A 26,063-nucleotide genomic window follows, 5' to 3' on the forward strand; every position below is an offset into this window, starting at 1 on the left:
CTCTTCAACAAGTCACTTCAAGTTGAAGAACAACCTCACCACCGTCTGCCAAATTCCATGTCTCAGAATGGCATGAAACTGATTCACTGCAAAATCAGCTGAATACCTTCAGGTTGGAGACCTTCCTTTCAATGCATTTAGATACTGATCATGTTCACCTGGAGGTACAGTATTTGTCTGGTGTAATCAAACTGCGTATTTTGATACTTACTGTGACTCAAGTGTTTGATCCAAAAGCCTGCCATTTCCAAGAACATTTTCCCTCACATTGTCTGAGGACCTAGCCTGATAACTAAAAATTCTCCAGGTGGCTGGGCATTTGAAACCAATGAGTCAGTACTGGGGATTACACCACTGGAATTCCACTGCTTTCATTAACTCCCAAATATATGGCATGGTCAGAAAGACATCAGGCACTAAGCCAATTAAATCTACTTCTTTCTAGGTGACTAAGCACTGGTACAGGACCCTTCCTTCGGACTCTGTCCTTAAAGGTTTGAATCTACACCGAATCTAAAAAATAGGCAAGTGCTTCTCTTTGGTTCAACTGCATGATTCTTCACAAAGTCTTATTCTGTCTTTTCATTTTATGGCTCCTTCCTCTAGCCTACTTTAACTCTTACTCATCTGCAGCCCAAGTACCTTAGGAAAAATAAATCATCAACCTCTGAGCGTACGTGTAATTTCTCACATTTTTTCCTTTGTGTCCATGATTCCTCCAGCCTACTTGCAAAACCCAAAATTTGGGGTCTACTAGCAAACTTGATGGAGAGGTATCTCAAGAATACCAAAGCACACTAGCACCCCATGACTATGACTCCACTGTGATTTTGCAGAGATGCAGTGACAGATATGGATGTAAATAATACAAGGTGAAGCTCATTGAAAATATACTCCTTGATACAACAGCTCAGCCGTTTCTGGTTTCCCATATATATTTTATCTCTCCACCTGCCTCTCGATGCCCTATAAAACTCATGTGTGGATGAACTTGCAGATACAAATACTTTTTAAAATCATACATGATATGCTGGAAAAGACGGCAAATTTTTGGTAAATTTTATGAACAGAGGCAGCAGGCAAACAGAAGAGTACTGGGAAAACCAATGTTGCTCTCAGTTGGGACAATTCAGGGAATGGATTGACTGAAAATCAGCTCTGGAAAAAAGATGCATAAAACTGGCCTAAACAGGCACCTATTTCAATATGCAGAACCACCAAATTCCAATACATTATAATCTATGCCATAGCTATCACACCCTGTAAAATGCCCAAAGCAGAAGCAGCTCTGGTTGGAACATGCAATCAACCTCTGAGATGCAAATTTCCAGCAAAGAAAGCTTCATTCCTTCCAGCTCTGATAATTCCCCACTCAATTTCAGACGGTGGAAGAGACTTATGCTTTGCCCAATTTTGGATTATTACTATTTATTCTTTAATCTACTTCTGTTACAATACTTCTGTACAACTCTGTGCACTTTTCAACAGAATAAACCATTAGGCAATATATGAGAGATGCTAGACTGCTTGAAGCATTTTTTAAAATGTTTTGGAGTAAACAAGTATGAAAATGTTCCACCTACTGGCAATCTAAAAAGCTTTATGCACTTTAATAGGTGGCACTTTCTTTGGAGCTTCACTGAATTCCAAAACGCAGTCATGTCTCTTGCTCACCAGCAATTTGACTCTAAATAGTTTGTTCCTTGTATTTCCAGTGATTGAATTAGATCAACCAAAAGGTTAATAACGTACTTACTGCATATTCTAATGAATTATACATATATTTATATATAAAAAACAGATATCAAAGCAGTCTACTTGTCAAACATTATTTTTAAGTGATGAAACTAGGCAAATCTGAAATCTCAGATTTTATACTCGACAGTTCTTACACTATGGTTGAGCACTAGCACAAAATGCACCCATTTTTTACAGGAGTCAATTACATGTTCTTAATTATTCTATGTCCTCTGAAAACAGCAGATAGTTTATCTTCTGCAATATTATTCTCAAAAAATGGTGACTGCAGTAAACTGCTAGAACAAGGACATTTCTGAAGTATCTTCCAACACACTTAGGAGATCAGTCATAATATTTACATATACTCAAGCACTTTAAAATCTCAAGCTGTATTAACCAGCTGTCATCTTAGTGTCAAACTCCGGTCATTTTAATGTGAAATAAGGGTCAGCGCATGATTTCAGCTATTAGCAAAACATTTCTTAGCTACTGAACCCCTGTTAAACTGTAAATGCCAGTTTCCCACAGTAAGGCTCTTCTTGAGCCTCTTCTACACTGCCTTTCATTCAGAATTAAATATCTGAATTAAAGAAGACAAAATAAATACACTAAATCAACACAAATTATTTAAATTCTAACGATTTGGATGACTGTACTCTATATAATAAAGACATTTTCACCAAGTAATACCAGCCTGGTCTGTGTTTGCTAGCTTTTATGAAGTGAGGGTAAATTTCTATGGACAGGACAATGCAGAATTGCACTGAACTTCCACAGGCTACTACAGATTTAAAAATCTGAATCTGTGTGTCTAGGATTCTTCATTGCCAAGTTTAGGAAAGCTCACTTTATGTAACAGGAAAAAAACTGTGAAGACCCCACTATTAGGACTAAACAGTTCACAGTAGAAGTTTGGTTTGTGGTTTTTGGTTTGTTTGGTTTTTTTCAGGAGACCACACTTGCTTAAAAGCAAACAAACTTACTGGAATCTCTTAAAAAAATCCTGGCTATTATCAACTTTCAGACTACTGAGGACTAAACAGAAAGCATAATCTTATCAACTGAAAGTTTAACAAACTCAACTATTAATTGTAAAAAAAGATTAAAAGACAGGATTAGGTGCATTTGGTCTTTTTTTTTAAATAATTTGTATCCCTTTAAATTCATCAGAAGAGCATAATCCAAATGTAAAATGATTAAGTGTTTGAACTGGTAAACTAAATACCATACTCAACAGAAGTTTACTGTAGATATCTTCCATTCCAAACAGAAAAAAAAAACCAAAACAAAACAACAAACTGCTCTCTAAGGTATGGCATGTCTATATACAGTAGCTTCAAATTCTTCTCTGGGCTTAAGAATCTCATCTGCAGTTTCAACAACACTTAAAAACAATTTCTGTGGAAGTACACTCATGTGTCCCACTGGTCTTCAACAAAATCAATGGAAATTTAAAAAGTATTAGAAAAAATGTTAGGGAATACCTATGAAAATCTCAGTCTTTCACTCTTGATTACGGAAGGCTCTTATTAAGAGATGCAATTTCTCAAAATTCTCTCTTGAACGTCTAACTCCATTGCAGAGCACAAACACACACAGGCTTCAACCTATAGATGGTATTCCTTCTTTTTACACAGAGGATAAGATTTCATAAGAAATTGAGAATATCAGACTGGTACAGTGCCTTGAAGATGGTTGTCTTTCTATTGATTACCAGAAGTAGACCTACAATAAATGGAGGAGGAAGGGGGGGGAGAAGGAGGAATCAACACTCTTAAATTGACTAGAAGCTATAGAAGCTATACAGTACTTTCCTTTTATGAGGTATAAGTTCTATTATCCTTTACATATATGAATACACAATAAAATGTATCATATCAAAAATATGTTGCAAAGTAAGTCAGAAAATAAATACTAACATTAAGACTTTAAATTTACTAAAAAACACATCTTTGACACTCAAGACTTAACACCTAAAGTTCTAAGTCTCTGAACTGAAGCATTATGAAGATCAATCCTCAACAAAATTATTGCGCTTTTTAATCAGAGGAAGAAAAAGAATTTCTTTTTATCTTATTGTTGTTCTCTGCAAAGCCTGAAAATATGTAACTGAGAACTCCCTCAAAAAGTTTCAGGTAAATAGCTAAAAAATTTTATCTCAAGCGTTTTAAATTTAGTCTAAGTGAGAATAACCAAAACTAGTCTTTTAGTACTGACTTTAATAGAAATTAATACCTATTTTTACCTAGAATGTATAATTTTCATATTATGGTACTACCAAAATAAACCTACCTACCACCTCTAGCTCAGGGCTCCACAAGTAGTAACTAGCAGGCTAAACCCATCTGATGAAACACTAAGAGTGACGGTACTCCTGTATTTCATCTCAAAAGATGCAGCAGGAGCTCTTGCGGTTCCCCACCCTTATTCTGAGCCATCAAATACACTTTCTCAATCACTCTTCCATTCCTCATTCCTACATTTTAGACAGCTTGGTCCCCTTAAATGTTGGCAGAGTTGCTCTTTAGCATTTCTTACAGGGGAAGCAGAACCAAGGACTCTGATTCACATTCTTTTGTCGTTTTACTTTCTTCCACTATCTCAGGAAACCATCTGTAAAGCAGACAAAATACTTTCCAATGTTACTAGAAAATAGAAAGCTTAGCTGAGTGTCTTTACACAGCTTTCTAAAGATTCTTAGATGAAAGGTGCTATGTATGAAAGTTATCATCTGTACAACTGTCCACACGTCACTTAAGAGTAACAAACATCAAACTGCTATTGAGGTGAAAGGAGAACAGAGTTAAAAACAATATTTCACAATCACTAGATACAGTTCAAGCAGAAGGGTAAATCTTTTTTTCTTTTCTTTTTTTTTCCTTTTTGTCTGGTACAAATCTAGTAAATGTACTTTGTTTTTTAAAGGTCACTCTTAAATGTCCAAAAATAATGTAATGGAAGTGTTTCAGTTCAGGTGACATCACCCCGCAAGTCGACAACAAATCCTTTCTCCCTGCTGTCCCTTATGAAGGATCTATAATTTGTCCTTGCTTTTCCTCAGTTCTTCATTAAAAGAATATGCAAAAATAAGAAGTAAGGGTTATTTGCCATGACTCTCAGTCACTATCTCATCCCCTGGAAGTGAAAGGAGAGTTGGAAGGGGCATGACCAAGCTGGCAATCCTTAAAACACAGGACTTCATTGTTTAAAGGATTTTCATCAGGAAAAGCCACATGCTTAAAATTCTCACTTGGTGTGCATCCCTACAACTGGCACCATTTTGGCAGAACAAAGCCACACAAGGTCACATCACACAGATCCACGTGGGAAGCGGAAAACCACAGCTGATAGGTATGGTCCATCCACGTAAGAGAATTCACCTAGGACAACGACAATCTCAACAATCTTAGGTCTGGCTTCTGTTCCCAAGATCATTTACCCATCTCTTCAAGTCTTGCCTATGGAGCTGCCTGTTTTAAGACAATTAAGCATCAGGAATTCCTTGTTCTGCTCTTCCAAGCAAGTCCTGGAAACCTACACTACTGTCAGAAACCAAGCATTGTTAAGCTGATTCAGCACTAATTACTGTTTGGCAGTGTTTCACAATTCTAAATCTCCCTGAAGAAAGAAAAGAATCTTCATAATCACTGCTTTAAGCATATTCCACATCAACAAGTAGCCTATGAAGCATTTATTTCCCAAATCTGACCCTTCTCTGCATACAGAAGAGTTTATTCAGTGCAGGTAATACAGAAATTTATCACACAACAGCAACTGAAAGAAGTGATTGTATGAGACATTCACAATAGATCTTCAACAAATTAAAAAGAATGACTATGTGGTTGTTCAGGCACTCAGAGGCATGTCAGTAAATGGCTCTGATACTCTCTGACACCAGTTATTTATATCATGGAGGCCAAAAACCTTGTTGCAGTCCTGTACCTGGCAAGCAGAAGTGCTATTTATCACCAGATGCCACAGATGATGCCAGAAATATCCTCTTTCCCATTGCTGCTCATTAGCAGTGCTTCTATAATTGAAACAGACTTCAATTTTTTTTGAGAATAACTGCTACAGGGTTCCAAAAAGCTTAAGCTGTTCCCTTAAGAAACAAAATTAGCACTCCTACCACCATCCACAGAGACTGCCTAACCCTGTTCTACACAGGAATGCATTTGTTTCATCACAAAAGCCCTGATAATATGAACTGAAAGTCTGCCAGCCTCCTTAAGGCACAGATGTTCACATACTATGGTAACTCAATTTCAATACTGTATATACTCCACCCAATCCATGTAGTGCACATTTTTTTATTTTTTCATTCTGCAAAGATCAATGGCAAAAGGAAAACACTGAACCCTTAATAAACCTAACACTTTCAGACTTCAAAGGTGGTTTATATATGTAGCAGTTGCTTTATAAAAGAAGCAACAAAGAGAGACAAGTACAGGTCCATTAGCTTTGGATCTTACAAATAAGCAAATATTTTAAAATCCACCCAGCTTTACTTCATTCAAAAAGACTTTTTCTAGGAGATTGTCTATACACATATAGAATAAATAGTAAGAATAGATTTTTACTTTCATAGTCTGCTTGACTAAAGAAAAAACTACTTCAGTTACATATCCCTAAGTAATTATAAAATGAGAGTTTGGTCCAATGGTGAAAACACAATTTTTCATTCACTAGCTAAAACCCAAGTCTTTAGAGGCAACTTATATCTGTGCTGCATGCTGACTCACTAATCAGCCTTCAGAATTGCAATTAGTATCCACAACGTGAGCACCAAATCACAACGTATGAATGAGCTACTTAGAACTGAGATGGATACAGTGGTGCCACTTAAGGGACTTGTGAAGAGAACAGAAGAATAAAAGTTTGCTCAAAATAATCCAACAGTAAGTCTTCCTAGAAAATTCAGAGAATCCAATGACATTTACAAAGAACAAATGTGAACTTTTTTGGAACAAACATTAGGCAATCAGTAGAAGCACAGACCATTTCACATTAGGTGACTTATGCAAATACTTTAAAATATACCCCCAAGACTGAGATGGACTTAATTAAATCCCAGTATTTTAACTCATGTCAATTAAAAAATAAATCTTTTAATCGTTGCAATACATCACCAATTCATACAAAATCAAGCGTTGAAGACAGAATAATTTGAGGTTAGACCTTAACACTGCAGGGTAGTTAAGGGTAGTTAAGTTGGGTAGTTACTATGCACTGTGAACTAAGAATTAGATGCAAGTCATTAGTACCATCACTGCAAAATTAAATTTTCTGAATTATTGCTGAAAGTTGTAACCACTTATACACGCAGTTGCACATTACACAGGTTAAAAGTACAGTAGCATCAATGAAAATTCGTTGCAGTAACAACAGATAATAAAGTACTGAAGAGAACCTTCAAAACCCTCCAACTGCACAACTCTTCATAAACTGCAATGTTATAGCTGGACACTGTGGTAAATTTTTGCCAGCTGAGTAACACTCAATGTTTATTGGCAGTGAAGTCTAACAGCATCACTAATTTCTAGTAACATGGTAGAAGACAGTAAAACTCAGTGCAGCCACACGTAGCAAAACAAAGACAAATGAGGGAAAAACAAAAAACCCAGGAAGGAACAGTAGCAGCAATGTAAGGATAGAGTTTCAGAGAAGGCAAACTTCCAGGACTATCAGTTTATCATTTTGCTAATGTCTGTGGGTCCCATTTCTAAACCAAACATAAATACCCTTTAAAGAATTATTTCACTACGAACAACACACTGAAGCTGAACACAACTAAGTCTTTGGGTGCTAGTCATGCTCAGAGAATTAAATAAAGAAGTTAACTTTAAAATTCTTAGAAGATGACATGAGTACTTACCCATGCCAGTTCCAGCTGGTGCAATCTCTCTAGAGAAGATTTCTACAGCTTCTTTTTGTTTATGGTGTACAGCAAGCCAAATTACTGCTTCTCGAGGACTCTGCTTCAAAAGGTTGAAATTAGATTAGCTCAGATGTAGAATATTGGTTACATTTACCAAACTGAAAAATAACTGTAGCTCATCATTCAAGTTATATCGTTCAGTGACTTTTCACCCACCATCACTATAATCTGCTGTTAATAATTTCATTATCTTTATTTTGCTACCACAGAATCAACTACTGAATATTTCAGACTGCTAGGACACTGTGCCTCTTCTCCAGCATTCTCCAAGAATTAAGTACTGTAACTAACAACACCAAATACTTGGCTTCACTCAGTGGAATTGGCAAACAAACTTTACTCTTATTCTAAGAGCACTGAGAGTACTCTGGGGCCAAGTCAGAGAGCCAGATTCGCTTCTCTTAGCATCAAGAAGGAAGCAGATCTGTCCACAGAAAAGAATTCAAACCTAATCTTTGGGAGAGAAATGTGAGAATGGAACTTGTAAAACCCACCATGATTTCAGAGAAAAGGAAGATGATCCCTCTAAAGGTAAATCAAACCAATAGTGTGCTCCGTACTCTACAGTCAACTAAAACACCTGCCGTTGCAGATAGATAAGCACTGTCTCTCACGTAAGATTTTACTTCTTTAAAAGTCTACTGTCAGCCACTGAAGGATCTACCAATGGAATCAATACACAGGCAAAAGCCTTGGACTAAACATTAGGTCTCACTGAGGGCAGACTATTTATTCAAGAATTTGCAATCACCATTAGGAACCACCTTTGGTCTACTTTTGAATCTATAAAACCTGCTCACAATAGAAGTCTGTCTCTGAATGCCTCTTACTTGCCTTAAAGCACAAGTGCAAGCACACATGAAATGGGACTGCACAAGGCATCAAAATCTGCTGGTCAGGAGTTTCTCACAGCACTACTCAGGTACAGATTTCTGCAGCAGAGTATTTCCTCTCTCTCAAAGTCATCTCTTGTTTTGTTAATGAATACAAAGTTTCTAAACGTTCTTGGGTAACCTTACATGAAATTCTTGGTTTACTTAAATCAATACAAAATTCACAAAAGGACAAATTTGACTACAAGATACTAGGAGATTTCTTCCAGTGTTTATGTCCTTCTTTATGTCAACAGGAAAGGATATATTTCATAGAAGCATGGAAAAAAACCCCAAAATTTGTGTGGAGTTGGTTTGTTTTGTTATTCTATAGAGCTCAGAGCACTTCATAATTCTTTAAATGGCCTAACTATTTTTTTCTCTTTCTATTTTAGCTTTTGATATCCCAAAGAGACCATTATGTTAACAGACTACTAAACCTTCTATTCCTACTCAAATACATGACAAAAACCTCTCCACAAACAGGATCACTTATGTCAGGCGAGGAAAACTTCCTACTTTATAGCTGGTGATCAGCTAAAATTCAATAATGAAGAGCCTTCTTGTTTTAGTATGTTTAAACCAATGTCCTAAGTATTCATGAAGCTGAAAGATTATTTTTCTCTACTCCCAATTCTAGTGGCATATCCACACAGAGGTACTCTGAGGTACAGTAATGAAAAACTTCATTGCTTCCTTTTTTCTTAAGCACTCCTACACAGACATACTCATAGGACATACAAGGTTCAGTTCTCAGCCTCCAAACTCCCAGCCTGGAAAATACCTGCCACAATACTCTCACATGGGAAATCCTGCAAACTTGATTCACATTTCTATCAGATGATTTCAATACTTGTGTAGGCAAACCCTAAAATAAAAGTTTAGTAGAGTCAAGGAAGAAAAGGTTATATTATTTCTGATCATGTAGATCAGGCATCACTCAAAGGATAAAAATTTCCTTCTATGAATATAGGAAGAGATGACCTGTTCAAGACAACAGAGATAAAAACTATCTCTGGGAAAAAAAAAAATTCCAGTTTAAGAAAGTTTCACTAAGCTGATGTAAAAAACCAGTTGCTACACAAATATATGCAGACATGCAACAAACCCAACAAATGAGTCATTTTAACAGTCACTGTTCCCAAAGCTATCACATGGTTCATTAAATTACTACAGATAATAATGAATAAGAAATGGCTTTGCACAAAACATACTAATGCATTCACATGCTTTCTGCTTCTACTTCATTTCAAATTCTAGATTTACTTCCTTGCTCACAGATGCAACATACAATGGTCCATGAAAATAAGATGAATCCGGTTTTGAGTGGCTGAATCCAATATTAAAACTAGATATAAAAGCTAAAGTCATTAATCTTCCAGCGTCAGAATTAAAATAAAAAATAAGAAAATGAAGTCTTAACAATGTGTTGTACATCAGTTAACAAAGGGTGAGCAGAAAACTAATAGCACATACAGTTTTTATGTAGCAAACTCTAATGCTCGATGCACTATTAATACATATCTTTTACAAGAAACACATTCAGTATTTCTAAACAACTCACTGACACTTTGTCACTGTCTTAACTCCTTCCCCCCCGGTAAAAAACGACATAAGAGGAGATAAATAAAAACAAACAAACAAAAAACCAAACACCACTACGGTGTGGATTCAGGTCTCTTTCTTGCTCATACTGGACTGCTGCTGACAAAGCAAGCTACCAGAGTGCCAAGCAGCAACCACAGAAACAAGCAGAGAAGTTTGAGAAAGGAAAGGGGGCAAGCATTTCTTTATTTCTCAGGATACTTCACGCTGTCAGGAAGAGTCAATACTCCACAAGCAGCTCAGACTACAGTATACAGGCCTATATAAGCCTGGCATTTACAGTGATTTCACAGCTGCAAAGGCAAACCTCTGCACTAGTTTGAGAGATGTGCATGAGAATTAGTCCAGTCAAACCAGCTGTCTACACTGAGCTCCAAATGTTGTTCAACTTACCCTGTCTTGGTATTCACTTATATATTTACTTCTCTTCAAATTCATATGGTAGAACCTTCAAGGCAGGAACTGTTTTTCTTGTGTGTTAATATTCTGCTTAGCATAATATGGCTCTGGTTTAGAGCACTGTGATTTGTAACCCAAACAACCATGTCTAATTTTGCATGGAAAGACATGGTAGGAAAGAGTGTTTAAGGGACTACATTATTCCTACCTGAAGCCCTAATGGGCAAATGTTTTCCTTAGGATTCTATGACTTCATATTTCAAATGGAAAAGCAAATCCCAATTCCCAATTCCCAACCCCTTTTCTCAAGCGCCTACGTCTGCTTTCCAGATGAAAACTCCTCTGGCTAGTTTCTTCTAAAACGCTGGAGGAACCATGAAGGGGGAAGGCAATAGAGCGATTTCCTGCATTTCAGCCTCAGCTCTCACATCCTGTTTAAGGCATGTTTGAGGAGCACAGACAATGGCGATAACGCTGTGTTTACTTTTACTATGAGACCTGGGAGCTGAGGCTGGAAATACAGAAAATACTACAAATACTCATTTTCATTCGAAAAAATTCTTTAGTTTTCTGTAAGCAAGGTAAACTAAACGATCATGAAGGAGAAAGTGCTCTTCTTCAACTCATTATTCACTCCATACAATGACAGAAAACTTCCGACGTAACAATTTAACTAAAGAATATATTACAATACATAATCGTAAGGAGCTGGTATGAACAGAACACAGACAAGTTCAACATCTGGAACATCTGTTCCTATGTTTCAAAATTTTGAGGCTGCAATCTCAGTAACACACTTAAAATTGCAGGCTTTATGATCCTAAAATGAAAAAGACCACAATATAAAGCTTGGTCCCCTCAGGAAGCAAGTCCTGTTGCTGTACAGAAGGAAATTGAAACTCAAGCACTGAAATGAATAGCTGCAGATACAACTTGACCAATCCCAAGGAACACTTAATTTCAGTAGTAAGAAGTTCACTGTCCTTCTCCAGGTCACATTCTTTTTTCCCATACAACACAAACTGTCAGCTATTAAGTGTCAGCACTCCTGAGAACAAACTTAGAGAGCTGAGTTTTGCCACGTGTACCTTAAGAGTTTTCCAAGACTGCCACTGACAAAGAAGAATTAAATGCTACTGTTTTGGAACAAACTAAACTGTCTAAATATTTAAAGTGCCTGTAAGTGAGGGTAAGATTTACATTTTTCCTTTAAAAAGGACTTTCACACTCCAAGATTAGGAAAACAGACCATTGGATATCACAGCTGCAGTGGCTATGGTCATCATTCATATTCCTACATGTGAATTTATTCAGTCACAAAATACAATGCAGAGTTATGTATGTGAAGATTATTTCACAAGTAGTACTCACAGGTAGTTTTAAAGTTGTGCAGGCAACAATAATGCTGATGCTTCCTAACTCTGCAATATTTATAATGTGGTCTTTTAGCATTATCATCTAATGCAATTTAAGTCTACGCCATAAAAAATTTATTATAAGACATTTCTTTAGATGAACAACATTAGAACAGACTCCAACAACATTTTTGTAAGATTTCATATCAGTGCCTCTGGAAGACCCAATACTGCAAAGACCCTGTCAGTGTTAATTTTGTACACTAAGTAGTGACACTGAATTCTTTGCAACATGAAGGGGTGAAATTCCCAAGATGATAGTGACTTCCTTTAAAGTTGTGGAAAAGATAACAATGTGGAAAGATTAAAAGAGGTCAGTAAAAGTTTAAGAACACTCCACTGAATACTTACACCATCTATATTCCTTCTAGCATGAGGTCCATATGTATCTTCAGACCCTAAAACCTCTATGTTAACTGCACTGTAATCTTCATAACCGAGCTGACTGAAAATAAGACGAGTCCTGCAACAAATGATTTTTTTTTTCATTAGTAAACTGCCTCAAAACAATTATCTGAAGTAGCCATGTGTGGTCCACAGAAGTTAGCTCTGTCATGTAAACTGGACCATGAATACTTTACAGTAAACAAACGTATCTGAAAACTACAAATCAAGTGATTACACGGAAGTCATGCCTATGAGTTTATCCCTAGGTTTCAAACCGAGCCTTTTGTTTATTCAAATTATTTGAAAGATAATAGGCAAAGACAAATAAATGTATTTCAGTTCTTACTTGTATATTTGAAACAAAGACAGCTTCAAATGTCATTAGAGTATATGCAATCTTCCTGGGTCTCACACTGCTAATTCAGTTTGTAACTCTGTTTCTACTATAAGGCATTACAAACTACCAATAAATACATGAAACGACCTTGTTACATCACAGGCACTGATGAAGCAGCGGCTGGGGGTGGGGAATCAAATGAAGAAGGAACACTTACTCAAACCTAGAAGATGTTTACTTGGAATTAATGAACATACAATTCAAATGCCAAATAGCAGATAATGTTTTTAAAGAGCATGTTTTTTCATCACTAACGCCTTTCCAGTCTGACACTGAAATCTCTCAAACTCCTTCTATAAAAAGGGTATTCCCACTACAAAGCACATTGTGTCGAGTGCCTACTCTGTCCAATCACAATAGAGTATGAACATTACCTTTTTATACAGCATGAAAACACACACCGCTTTAAGAGAGACAGGAATTAATACTGGGTTTTGACAAATATTAAATTTAGAATAAATAGGCTGCTTGCAACAACTCAGAGAAAAACAGCCCAACTGTCAAGTAAAAAAACCAAAAATGACTACAGTTTACAAAAAAAAAAAAAAAAAAAGACACACCACAACACAAAAACCCCACAGTAAAAAAAAAAAGTTAGAAAAAAGTTTTAAAGGACACAACTGTTAAAAATAGTCCAACTTGTTAACATGTTGCAGACTGGAAAAATAAGTTAACTTCTAAGACCCTACACTGGTTTCCTAAGAATCTTAGTCTGGCACCCTTCTAGATGGAAAAAAGATTTCATCACTTGAAACCTTGGAATTATGTTAGGATGAGAAAAATATTTTGCATTGGTGGAACATTTCACTGCTAATATATAATTTTTGCCATAAATATTAGCATGGCACCTGAAAAAATGAAGCAATGTACAGGAATTAAATACAGAATATGATTTTGTAATTGCTGTAAAGAAATGAAGGTGGTTCATGTACCACAAATGAGGCCACCTTTAATTTTGATAAGAAAAAAGGAAAAGAGACAGATATCTCATTTAAGGTAACTAAATTTGCAAACTGTCTCTGTAGTAAGTTATTTTAAATTATTCATCTACAAACATTACAGTCAGAGATATTACAGTTCAAAATACATTCTGTGGGTAATTTTTAGACCTTTCGTTTGTGTTGCTAATGCAACAGAGAATCATCAAAAATAAAAGGACACCAGAGACTACTCCAAAAAGACTTCTTCACTCACATATTGCCAAATCTCTCCTGCTTTCAATAATGAATAAATAAATAAAGGAGAACCATGCAAAACAGAAGTGAGAAAAGTCGTATTACAAGCTGCCGAAGCTGCTTAATATCTTAGGCTGACAATTAATTTAACCTGTATAAGTGAAACACCTTAAATTTGTGCATCTTCCTCTGTACTTGCTGCCACTAGACTGCTGGGCAGAATTTAACCTAGAACAGACTGAAAGTTGGTTAGAATATTCTCTTGAAACAGAGAGACCTGGACACACTGTAAATGGGCTAAGGACGACGGCATGATGTTCATTCAGTGAGGTGAAGTGCTGGGCCCTGCAATTGTGTCGCAACCCCAGGCAGTGCTACAGACTGGGGGAAAATGGCTTGAGAGATGTTCAGCAGAGAGGGACTTGGGCGTGCTGGCTCACAGCCAGCTGAACAGGAGCCAGCAGCGTGCCCAGGTGGCCAAGAAGGCCGATGGCATCCTGGCTTGGATAAAGACGTTTAGCCAGCAGAAGAAGCAGGGAAGTGATCATCCCCCTGTACTCGGCATGGTGAGGCTGCATTTAGTTCTGGCCCCTCACTTTAAAAATGACATTGAGGTGCTGGAGTGCATCCAGAGAAGGGCAACAAGGCTCATGGAAGGTCTAGAAAATATGTCTTATGAGGAATAGACGAGGGAGCTGAATTTGTTTAGCCTGGAGAAGAGGAGGCTCAGGGGGGACCTCATCACTCTCTACAACTATCCAAAAGGACAGTGAGGTGCGGGGTCAGTCACTTCTACCATAACTGCAGTGAAAGGACAAGAGGAAATGGCCTTAAGTTGAGCCAGGGGAGATTCAGATTAGATATTAGAAAAAAAAATTTTCACTGTTGGAGTGATCAGGCATTAGAACAGGTTGTCCAGGGAGGTGGCAGAGTCACCACTGCTGAAGGTGTTTAAGAGGCACCTGGATCTGGCACTGGGCAATGTGGTTTAGGGATTACACGATGACAGTGATCATCCTGGGTTGATGGTTGGACTTGATGATCTTAAAGGTCTTTTCCAGCCTCGACAATTCTATGAACAGGAATTGACTGAAATTAACATTTCCTACAGAGATATCACTGCTGGTAGAGCACTCTCTGAGAAGGATCCGATCAGTGTAATTCTTATTCTCTGTCTGGGCTGATATACACATACCTTTTGAACATGCCACATAAAGTATTGCATATATTAAGCAGTTTAAGACTGCATTTGAGGTGGAAAATGTATTTTTGTGTATTGTGATTTTTAACACACAGAACATGCCTATACATGCCTCATGGGCTAGAGGTCACTTATCAAATAAACCAATCTTTTTTTTTTTTTTTCTAAAATAATGACCTAGTTTCCAGAAAGGTTGCTTTTCAGAGGTTCTGGGTTCTCGAGTCTCTCTATTTAACACTTCCTGAAGGTTGTTTCCCATCATTTGATTTTCTCAGCAGCTCTTGGACACATACCCTTTTAGCATTTGCACAGTTTACACATCCCCTATCAGTCTGCTCTCATCTGTCATGTCTCTTGAGGGAAGTCAGTCGATGACTCCTTCACCACAGTGCTGCACACAGGCACATGAACAGTCACTGTAAGTTCACAGTAAACCTTGCATTTCTGACTATTCTAACGTAGTTGCTGCATGGGTCTGTAACAGGATGGTGGGAAGTTTTATATAAAACACGGCACAAGGCAATTTATCTCATAACTAGAAAGACTAGGGCTACTGGAATAAGTGCTCAGAGACTCCTGTGAGCACATGGAATTGTATTTCAAAGGAATCCCTCCTTGATCAAATATACTGGCATGAGTGTAATTATATGTTGAAAGCAGGTTTCCTGAACTGGCTACTTAAGTCTTGAAATGTTCTCCAAACAGGAAGACTATAATCTTCAAGGGTTCTTACAAGGTTAATAATGTTGCCACCATATGTCACAGTTCTATTTTCATTACCTCTGAAAAAACAAAACAACCAAAAACCAAACCCCCTTCCAAGAGTCAAATACTAACCTCTGCAGAATACCTTCTGCAGTGCGTTTTCCTTTTTGTACTGCCTTTGGACCTCCCACTGGACAGACAGCAGTAGCTCTGAAGCCATCAAGATAAGTGGCATTTACCTAAAAATAAAGGGATTATGAAATTACATGGAATTCAGTACTCATAAGCTGTAAATGCTCTCAAGCAATTATTATCTATACAAATACACACTTATTAACATTATACAAATTAACAAGTTTTTATATATCAAATAAGGTTTGTCTTTTTTATCTTTTCTCCTCTTTCTTTTACTCTTGGGGCAGAAAAATGAGGATCTCTCACACTTCACTGAATGAGGTAATACCTTATAAAATGTTGATGGAGGCGATCCTTTTGCTCCACAAACTTTCACTGCTCCACCATCAAAACCTATAGCGATTAAAAAAAAAATCAGTATTTAAGCTTCTTCAATATAACTTCAAAGACATTCTTTTGTGATGCATATTAATCAAATGCTCTTAATTAAAAAGTAAATCCTTGATAGCTATACTGCCACAGATGAGAGAACCTCTCACAAAACAGTCCTTCCTGCCTTAAAAAGAACAGTGGACTGGTGACTAAATTTATGACTTCCGGCAAGCCTTTTAAAAGGGTGACTGAAATGTTTATTCACACACTTGAAAATACTTAACACAGAAAGCAGCCTTAGGACTTCAGACTCAATAGTTATTTCCCACTAACAGCCAGTTATTGCACACACACACACACACACAGAGCACACAGTTTACTGCAGTTGGCTGGAGTGGATTGCAATCCCTCACTTGGTAAAGAAACAAAACAAGGTGGGAAACCATGAGAGCTTATTAGCTGATAGTAAGTGAAGGGATTACTTTTGCTTTCTTGTCAATAACAGAAACTGAACAGTCTGAATTTATGTTCCAGGGCAACTACCATGCTCAGTGTTAGGAGTATTAATGCCAAAAAAAACCAAAAAAAGAAGGAAATTGCCGTTTTGGCATCAGGTTCAAGCGTGAACTAGAGAAAAATCAATAAGTGCAACTCCTTTCAAATCAGCAGTGCAGGACCAGCACCTCATGCCAGAGAATTATACTATAGTTCACCTGTACCTAACCTGAGCTAGCAAATATTCAAGAAACAGTTCAAAGCTTTATACAAATACTCCGAAAAGACCAGATCAAAACGTATTTAAAATGTGCCTACTACAAATTTTACACTTCACTCTGCAAGACTGACATGAGGTTAATTTAACTGCCTGAATACAGAGCTACATCCCCTCCAGTCAGGGTAAAGATATGGAAGAGTTTCATGTTTCAGGTGAAGGAATAATAGAAAGAAAAAAGATCCCACAAAACAAATGCATAGCATCCATTGACAGGAAGAAAACAGAAGCACCTCTTAAACACTGCAAGTAACGCAGCAGCATAATAAAATTGGCAATGTAAACAGCAAAAGTAGATAGCTTGCCTGTTTTTACTGGTGTACGTGTCAAAGCACTTCAAACTGAAATATTTAAAAAATTTGCCCATTTTCCATCTGTTATATTTCTAAGAGGGCTAACTGAAAGTTCATGTGAAAGTTCATTTTAAGTTCAAACATGTCATATCAGGTCATTTGCAAGCTAAAAGTTCATAGGAAGGTTAGGGTTTCTTTCTTAAAAAAAAAAGACTAGAGGCTTAGAGTAGCAAACTGGCGTTATCACACTGCCATTTGGTTATGCTGCACGAGCAGAAGGTTCACTGTATTGTTTTATGGAATTTTTATTATTAAAATACTTTTCATGTTACAGCATTTTCAGTTTTATCACAGTAAGTTTTCAATTTGAGATTTCAATTGTTCTAAGCTTTATAAAGACACTACACATACTGTCACAGATAAGTTCTATTAGCATGAAAAAGGAAATAACATAGATTATGTAAAAAACAAACTTTAAATGAGTCTTGCTCAAACTACAGATCTTCAAATCTGTTCAGCCTGGGGGTTTTTTGTTTGTTTTGCTTTTCAAGCTAAATCCTGAACATATCCACCTTTAGTCTACTGGCAGTTAAGTGTTTCCAGAACAGCAAGTGGACTTTTTCAAACACAGATTTTCTGGTGGAAATCCTGTGCCTAAGCATGCTTCTACCACTTAAGATGATCCACCTAAACGTCTAAGTAAAACACTATTACCAAGTAGTGCTTTGGAAGACACAGCTTTCCATTGTTACTAACACTTAAAATGCCCTAAGTTAAAACACGTACACAACCTTTTTTTCTTTTTCCTTTTTTTTTTTTTTTTTGAGAAAAGAAATGGAGTTGCAGTTTAAAAAATACTGAAATCATAGTGGAGCTGTGTCAATGCTGTTCATACTGCATACACAGTATAAGGACTTGGTAGGTACAAGGCATGCATTAAAAAGTAAAGCCAAAGGAGTAGTGATCAAAGACATAAATTAGTCAGTCAGCAAGATCAATAAGAGTATGCTTAAAATTTCTAAAGGGATTTCTAGAAGAAGTCCTTGAAAAAAAATCAGTTTAATACAGTGTCATGCTCTAAGGAACTGATTTAACAAAAAATATGGAAAGACAACATGGAAATTAAAATGGCTGCTTTAGTTTGATAACACAATTCATTGACAGATCTCTTTATATGTAAGAGGACTCACCTGGAATTTCAGTGATGGAAACTTGGGAAAAGTCACATGTAACATCTGGTAAAAGATAGCGCTGAGGATTGCCCAATTCATACACCAACTGTTCAGCTACAGTGCCAAAAGAGATTAGTCCCCCTGTGTCTGGTGGTTTGGAAAGAATAAAGTCTCCTTCAGAGGAACATTCTACAATGGGAAAGCCTATGTTGTGCCTAGAATGTGAAAAACATTAAGAAAACCCTATAAATACAAAGGAAAAGTGAAAAGAAAAATTATTAACACCCCAACAGAATTTTATAGTAATGACCAATTAAAGAAAACTTATCAAGAATTAACAGATTTGCTTGTTTCTACAAAAATATACCTAAGAAAAAGCACTGAACGAACTGCTCAACTAAAATATTACGAGGGTGCAGTCTATCGCCTGGCAAAGAAATGCAGATATAAAAGCAGATACCAACAGCAAACATGGAAGTGAGGAGGGAAATGAAGAAGGACACTAACAGAAATGGTTTGAGTAAAAAGAAGCGGAAAGAATTAGAGGACTATAATTAAAGACATAAACTCAGAAGAAGAGCAATGATTGCTAATTCTAGCCCTGTTCAGCTGCTGCAGCACACACAGCATGAAAGCGAAGACATGTAAATAGATCCTGCACTCTGAATTTGTAAAAAGGCAGTCAAAGCAGGAAGAACAAACTGTGCTGGAAGCCTCAGAGATGAAGGGAAGTAGAAAACAGGAATATTCACACACATTAAGGACAATTTCATATGTTAATAAGAAATGATACACAGAACAGTTTTAATCAGAAAACAAAAAGATATATTACAGTTATGAACTTCAGTCCAGAAGACAGAACTAAGAGAAAATTATGAGGCATAGCAAAAAGAAAAGAGGTAAAGTTAGAGGCATGTTCATAAATTAAAATATTCCTCCTCCTCACGCTCTCACAAGCATAATATACAAAAAATAATTGAGTAACGCATAGTAAGAGGCACATGCTGGTCATTACAGCAGCAAGGCAGAATTTTTGGGATTATATGGATGAGATCCAGACATCTGCTTTTCTATCTAAAAGGTTTTTATTTTATTTACAGAGAATTTGAGCAAAACTACGGACTTAAAACTTTTCATAAGTACCTGAGAATTAAAATAAGTCCTAATATTCTTCTAAAAAGGCTACCTGGCTAATCCTCTCAGAGGAAGTCTGAAATTTGTACATGTGTCCCAGAGACACAAAATGAACACAAAAAGACAAGTTAAGGAGATGTAGTCCCTTGCCAAAGCCAAACTGTTCTAAAAAGGTTCTAATAATGAAAGGTGGTGAAGTTCACCACACTCATTAATAAGCCAGTGACCTTCAGCTCTCTTGCACAAACTTAAAATGAGTGTATCCCTGAATTTAATTATTTGCTAGGGGTAACAATGTGCTGAACATACAACCAAATTGGTTATCAGCAAAGGTTACAGGAACATAGTTTGTTTAACATAAATCCACAAAGTTTGGAAGAAAGTAAGCAAAGAAACCAGTGAACTCTTAAGGGACATTCGTAGAAGTTCATGGGAGTTTGAGCAGATTCCTTATCATTGGGAATATTCAAACATAACCCCATTATTTAAAAAAAGGATTAAGATACAAGATCTGTTACCAGAGATCAGCAACTTTAATGCTTATAGCGTACAAAACTTTAAAGTATGGTAGCTGGGAAACACCTAGAAAAGCCCACATCAAATCAGTGAAGATTATACTTCAATTCACTGGTCTTTGAAACTATTTAAACCACCAAATGTAGGGAAACAAACAAAAAAAAAAGCCCCCCTCGTGAACACAAAGAATTGAAACAAATCAACTTTTCATACAAGTTATTCTAGTGGGGTTTTTTGAGGGGAAGAGGAGGGAGAAAAGATGGTGGCAAGAAGTATAACACACAACATTTTGAAGTGTAACACAGAAAAAAACAACCCCCCAAAAAAATCTCACAATTCTAGATGTTGAACATTAATGTAGGGTAACATACATTACAGGTTACGTGCGTAATTATCCCAATTTTGTAAGTAAGGAGACACATAGAGGAAACATCATGACTTGTCCAGGGTAACAAAGCAGGATCAGTGATCAAACAAGGCTAGAATTAAGATGCTTTCACCCTCTGGGTGCCATCCTTGTGTGTTTTGACCCTACCACCTATCTGTCCTAAGTCAACAGCACCAGGTAGCTTGTGAGTAGGCTCCAAGCAGCTCATTCGAATCACCTACCTGAAAGATATCCCTTCCCTCAAGACAGATCACCCAGTGCAGTCTCACTGCACTGACAACCAGCATCCTTGCTGCAGCCCACTTTGATCTCAGACATCAGCACATGGAACTCTTACGATACATTCCTGCACTTATTCCTGAGTGATCTTTCTTTGGAAGGAAGAACTACACTGTAGACACTCAACTTCCTACTCTGAACCACTGAGTCTACTGACACTGATGGAACTTCATTTTGCCCAAGCTCCACTCTCAAAAGATCCAAGCTGTTAAAAAACAAAACCCAAATACACTGTAGTGAGGCAAAGGGAGAAATTTCACCCCCTAAAATGGTTATAATCTGACAAATACTTAAGCCATTAAAAGAAGACCAAACATGGATGACAGCAGATAAACAGTACCATTATTATTCAGGTCCCTCAGTATGCAAGAGGACAGACTCAGATTTTCTTGTTATCTTAGGGCCACAAAAGACAAGATCTTCATGGTGGAATTTTTTATACTGCCGCAGTAGCTGGAAGGAGCTCATATAGGTACTTGCTCAAACAGCTTCTGCATAGCCTCTAACACTGAGATGTATTTGCTATATGAAAACAGACACTCAGCTCTTATAACTTGCACGGTGTTGATACAAAGCTTGTAAGAAAATTGTCTGGAGAAGACATTTTAACACACAAAAAAGCCCCCACACAAAAACAAATACCACCCTCAAAAAAAGCAAACCAAAACAAAAAAACCACAAACACAAACAAACAAAAAACCAAACACCAAACCAAAGGGGAAAAATAAAAGTCTGAAAGTCTTCCTTGGAAAGGCATGATGACACAGGATACCAGCATGTCCTAGCATAATCAGAATTTTTAGGTATATTTAAACCATTCTGAAATTCATGACCCAGAAGGGTTAGTGAAAAGAACACAACAATCAGTGACGTATTTGGTCATCTCTTTCACTGTTACTCCATTTCACAGTGAAAGTATCAGGAAAGACTTTTAGTCTTTGTCAAAGATGAACATGAGGGATGTTTCCTCCTCAGGATACCACAGTACCCAGTGAACTTTCCTGAATGCTCAGTCAGTTGCAGAAGATGTGTGTTCTCCTAGGTCATGTCAGCTCTGAAATTTTTAATAATTCACAACACAGAGATGTAATGACTTGATCAAGTAGCCCCTGGATTCTATCTGTATTGTAACTGAATGACTGTAAAAACACATATATCCAAGTACTACCTTGTAGCAGATGCCATCAGTACCCCACATTAACATATGCATGCTTAAGAGAAAAATGTATTTTGTAAACTGCTAAAAGACCTTGCTTACAATTAATTTTCAGCATGGAAACCAACTGGTCTGTCACTCCTATGGCACGATTCAGTCAAGTGACAGCTACTGAAACCCGGCATTAAGAGTTCTCTAGCAGCAGTAGCTGCCTGGACCAGGTATTGTAGCACATATCACAGGTACTGTGATCACACCATCACCTTGACTAGCACTTCCAGTGTAAGTAGTAACTCTTTGCCCGTTTCACTAGTAGGTTTTTGCTGAATGACTACACACCATGTGACATCTGCTCTGAAGGGGACGTGCCAACTTTAGGCTGTCCATAACCCACAGCCAAGCTTTAACTTTGCAGTGTAGCAGGGGAGTTAAATCACAGAACTATGAACTTCAGCAGCAACTACAGTCTCGGCATCCAAAGTGGTACAGCATCTAAGTGGCACCTTTCAATAATAAAAGAATTGTATCAGTTTAGTGACAAAATTCCTACGCAGGACAAGGCAAGATCAAGCAATGTAAGTAATTCTGAAAGGGAACTACTAAAATGAATTCTAAGTAAATTATGTGATTGTGTAATTAATAAAATGCGATACTAGAAATAAATATCAAGTTGTACTTCTAAAATATTTTGAGCAGTTCTTTCAACGCAGAATTAAAATACAGAAGTACTATACATCAGTTTGTGAAAGGAGATGACAACTACCATTCTTTAATCCAATAGGTCCATTTCAGGTTGCTTGTTTGATATTTATCAATTAAATAAATTACATACCTTAGTCAACTACAGCACTGAATGAAACTAAGTTAAGACTAAACCTCAGAAAACCCCTCCGAGCTGGGGCTAAATGGGCATTCACAGTTAAAGCAGGTTCTCACTGACTACAGCACAGGGGTACCTAAAACCGTTTCTTCTGCTGCAAAAACCTCATCAACCACCTACATCTGCTGTTCTATTCTTACAGCAATTGAGACTCTGAAACTGACTCTCCTATCAGTTTTCTGCCTACCAATGACTTACTCTTGAATTCATTTTTTCCATGTAAAATGCTAGGGTTTTTTCAGTTTTGACTGTCAGAAATGTTACAGTTTAGGGGCATGTAACAGGTGATAACTTGAACTGTCTAAGCAGACATCCCTCTCTCTCTCCGGGACAATTCACTATTCAACTCTGTGGAGCCTTTCTTATTATTTGCCATGCATCTTACACCACTTGCATTATAACAAAAGGAAAATCCATGATCAGTACTTCGGGGAAAGACCTTGTTTGAGACAGGTCATAAAGTGTCAAATCCCTCAAGAATCTCATTCTAGCCGCTACTGCTACACTGAGGAGAATAATGGCAACAGAAGATGGGACTGTTGGTGTAACACATTTACTTGCAAGGGAGGTTACTGCAAGAAAACCAAAAAGCCACAGCAATGTATGTCACGTAGAAGTAAACCAGAATCCAAGTGAGCTGTGGTATGAACTTCCAGCTTTACAACTAATACAGTTTCCTGGGACGTGACTCAATGAATGTCACGCTGAGGAGAGCTCTAAGCCAAGCTTCTCAGCTGCCTGGGTACGTATTTTAACCACAATGCTGTTAGGCAAAAAGGAGAAGCTCCTACCACTTCTAGCAGTGTTTTGACAACAAGTTCAAAACTGGTAAAGCATCAGGCAAGATCAGCACAAACTTATGGGTAAAGGTATAAGCATCTCTTTACATGTAGGTACCAAAATGTTTCCTAACATGCAATTCTGCTTTAGGCAAAACTTACTGATTTCATCACTTATCTCCGCTGACTAGGGCATTTCAGACTAAGTACTGTATTTAAATACTTAATGGCCAGACAATTTCAGCCTAAACAGACCAGCTGCCTGTGTTTGCAGCTGTCTGGAACACATGGTGGTACAGAGGAAAAAAAAGCATTCCACATTGCTGATTGGGACTCGCATGCTGGATTTTGTTCTAGTCCCAAATTAAGAAATCTGGATCCAGCCCTTAAGAGACTACAGCTATTGACTTACCCTTTTGGTCATTCCAGGTCAGAAGATTATGCAGTCTCAATCATTGTATACTCTTGGTTTAGGGCAAAATGTCAGTTTTTATCACCTCCTCAAAATGATTACTCTACTGATCAGCATTAGTTTATTCTCTCCTGCATTTCAAAACAAAACAAAACAATGTACTAATCACCCACTGGCACTAAATAATAGTAAGAGAGAGCAATGTCTGGGGATAAATTATATTAAATAGAGCTACGCATTATTATCAATATTGTTTTGGCAATACAGTTCATTTTGACACATTGCATGAATTCCCCACTGGGATCACAGAATATGCCGAGTTGGAAGGGACTCACAAGGATCTGCATTACCCTCCCCTGGATGCTCTCTAATAGCTTAATATCCTTCTTATATTGCAGTGACCAAAACTGCACACAGACCTCAAGGTGAGGCCACACCTGTGCAGACCAGAGCAGGACAATCCCCTCCCTTGACCGGCTGGTGATGCTTTCCCTGATGCCTCCCAGGACACGGTTGACCCTCCTGGCTGCCAGGGCACTGCTGACTCATGTTCAACTTCCCATCGACCAGGACATCCAGGTCCCTTTCGATGGCACTGCTTTCCAGCATCTCATTTCTCCAGTCTGTACATACATGCAGGGTTCCCCCATCCCAGGTGTAGAATCCAACACTTTCCCTTGCTGAACTTCATACACATGGTTGGTGATTGTCCAGTCCTCTAATTTGTCAAGGTCTCTCTGCTGGGCCTCCCTGCCTTTGAGGGAGTCAACAGCTCCTCCCAGTTTTGATCTGCATCCAAGTAATTTATGAAGATGTTGAAGAGCACAGGGTCAGAGATGGAGCCCTGTGGAACCCCACTAGTGACAGGTCACCAGTGTGATGTTACCCTCATTCACTATTACCCTCTGTGCTTGATCCATGAGCCAAGTGCTCACCCACCACATGATGTGTTTATCCAGCTGTGCTGGACATTTTGTCCAGAAGGATCCTGTGAGAGACTGTATTGAAAGCTTTACTGAAATCCAAAAAGATTACATCAACTGTCTTCCCTTGATCAACTAGGTGGGTTATCCTGTCATAGGAAACCAGGTTTGATAAACAGGAGATTTCTCTTACGAAGTCGTGCAGGCTGTGACAGATGACAGTGTTGTCTTTAGTTGTTTTTCAACACCTCTCAGGATAATCTTCTCCATAACTTTACCAGGCACTGAAGTGAGACTGACAGGCCTGCAGTTGCACACTAGACATTAAAGAGGGAGCAGTGACACGTTTTCACTTCTGCTGACCATCTGCTGACGTAAATTACTATACGAATGACAGGAAAGGAATAAGTGCTTTTTTTGGTAACAATTAAAATCAGCATTTATGCTGATTATGCACATTAGCCTTCTACAGACTGTAAACTAATGGTTTCTTGCACTGTCTCTGCTCATCATTCTCTGTCATCAGAGAACGCCCATAAGAGGAGAGTCAAGCAGCCACCTTCTCACTGGAAAAGTAAACAGCATGTATCCCCTCCACCTGTCTGCCTGTTTTCAGGAAAACTGGATAAAACCTTACAGCTTCAAGATTCCTGCCTTTAAGTCAAATGCATTAAGGAGATACACATAGCACAGTTAAAGAAAGTGCCTTAAGTCAATAGACAGAAATCAAGTAAATTTGGCTTCTATCAACTAAAGTTACTTGGAGAGTCACGAGTTGGAACACGCACTTCACTTCTTTTACATTAAAAACTTACTTTACTGACACAACAAAGAAAATGAAACAATAGCTTAGGTTTTAATAGCTAACCATTAAATGGCCATGATATACCCACACGAATATGCCTTAGACTTAAAGCACCCTTTTGCAGTGGAATTGAGTTCCCAGAAGTATCTGCATCAAATATTTCAAGAAAATAAAAAATAAACAAACAAAACTCCCGCAGAAAACTCCCAAAAC

At 37.6% G+C, this 26,063-nt stretch overlaps 1 protein-coding gene across 1 annotated transcript in view; it reads right to left on the reverse strand.

Annotated features, from left to right (window-relative positions):
• Positions 1-26,063, reverse strand: part of LOC126651682 (uncharacterized) — a 60,598-nt gene that overhangs the window by 23,983 nt on the left and 10,552 nt on the right. Inside the window, exons 9-13 of the mRNA XM_050337800.1 lie at positions 18,597-18,793; positions 16,298-16,362; positions 15,967-16,073; positions 12,321-12,432; positions 7,616-7,715 (exon numbers count right to left, since the gene is read on the reverse strand). Of these exons, the coding sequence (XP_050193757.1) occupies positions 7,616-7,715; positions 12,321-12,432; positions 15,967-16,073; positions 16,298-16,362; positions 18,597-18,793 (581 nt within the window). The remainder of the gene's footprint in view (positions 1-7,615; positions 7,716-12,320; positions 12,433-15,966; positions 16,074-16,297; positions 16,363-18,596; positions 18,794-26,063) is intronic.

This window comes from Myiozetetes cayanensis, unplaced genomic scaffold (genome assembly GCF_022539395.1).
Source record: "Myiozetetes cayanensis isolate MyiCay16 unplaced genomic scaffold, myiCay2020 scf7, whole genome shotgun sequence".
Taxonomy (NCBI): Eukaryota; Metazoa; Chordata; class Aves; order Passeriformes; family Tyrannidae; genus Myiozetetes; species Myiozetetes cayanensis.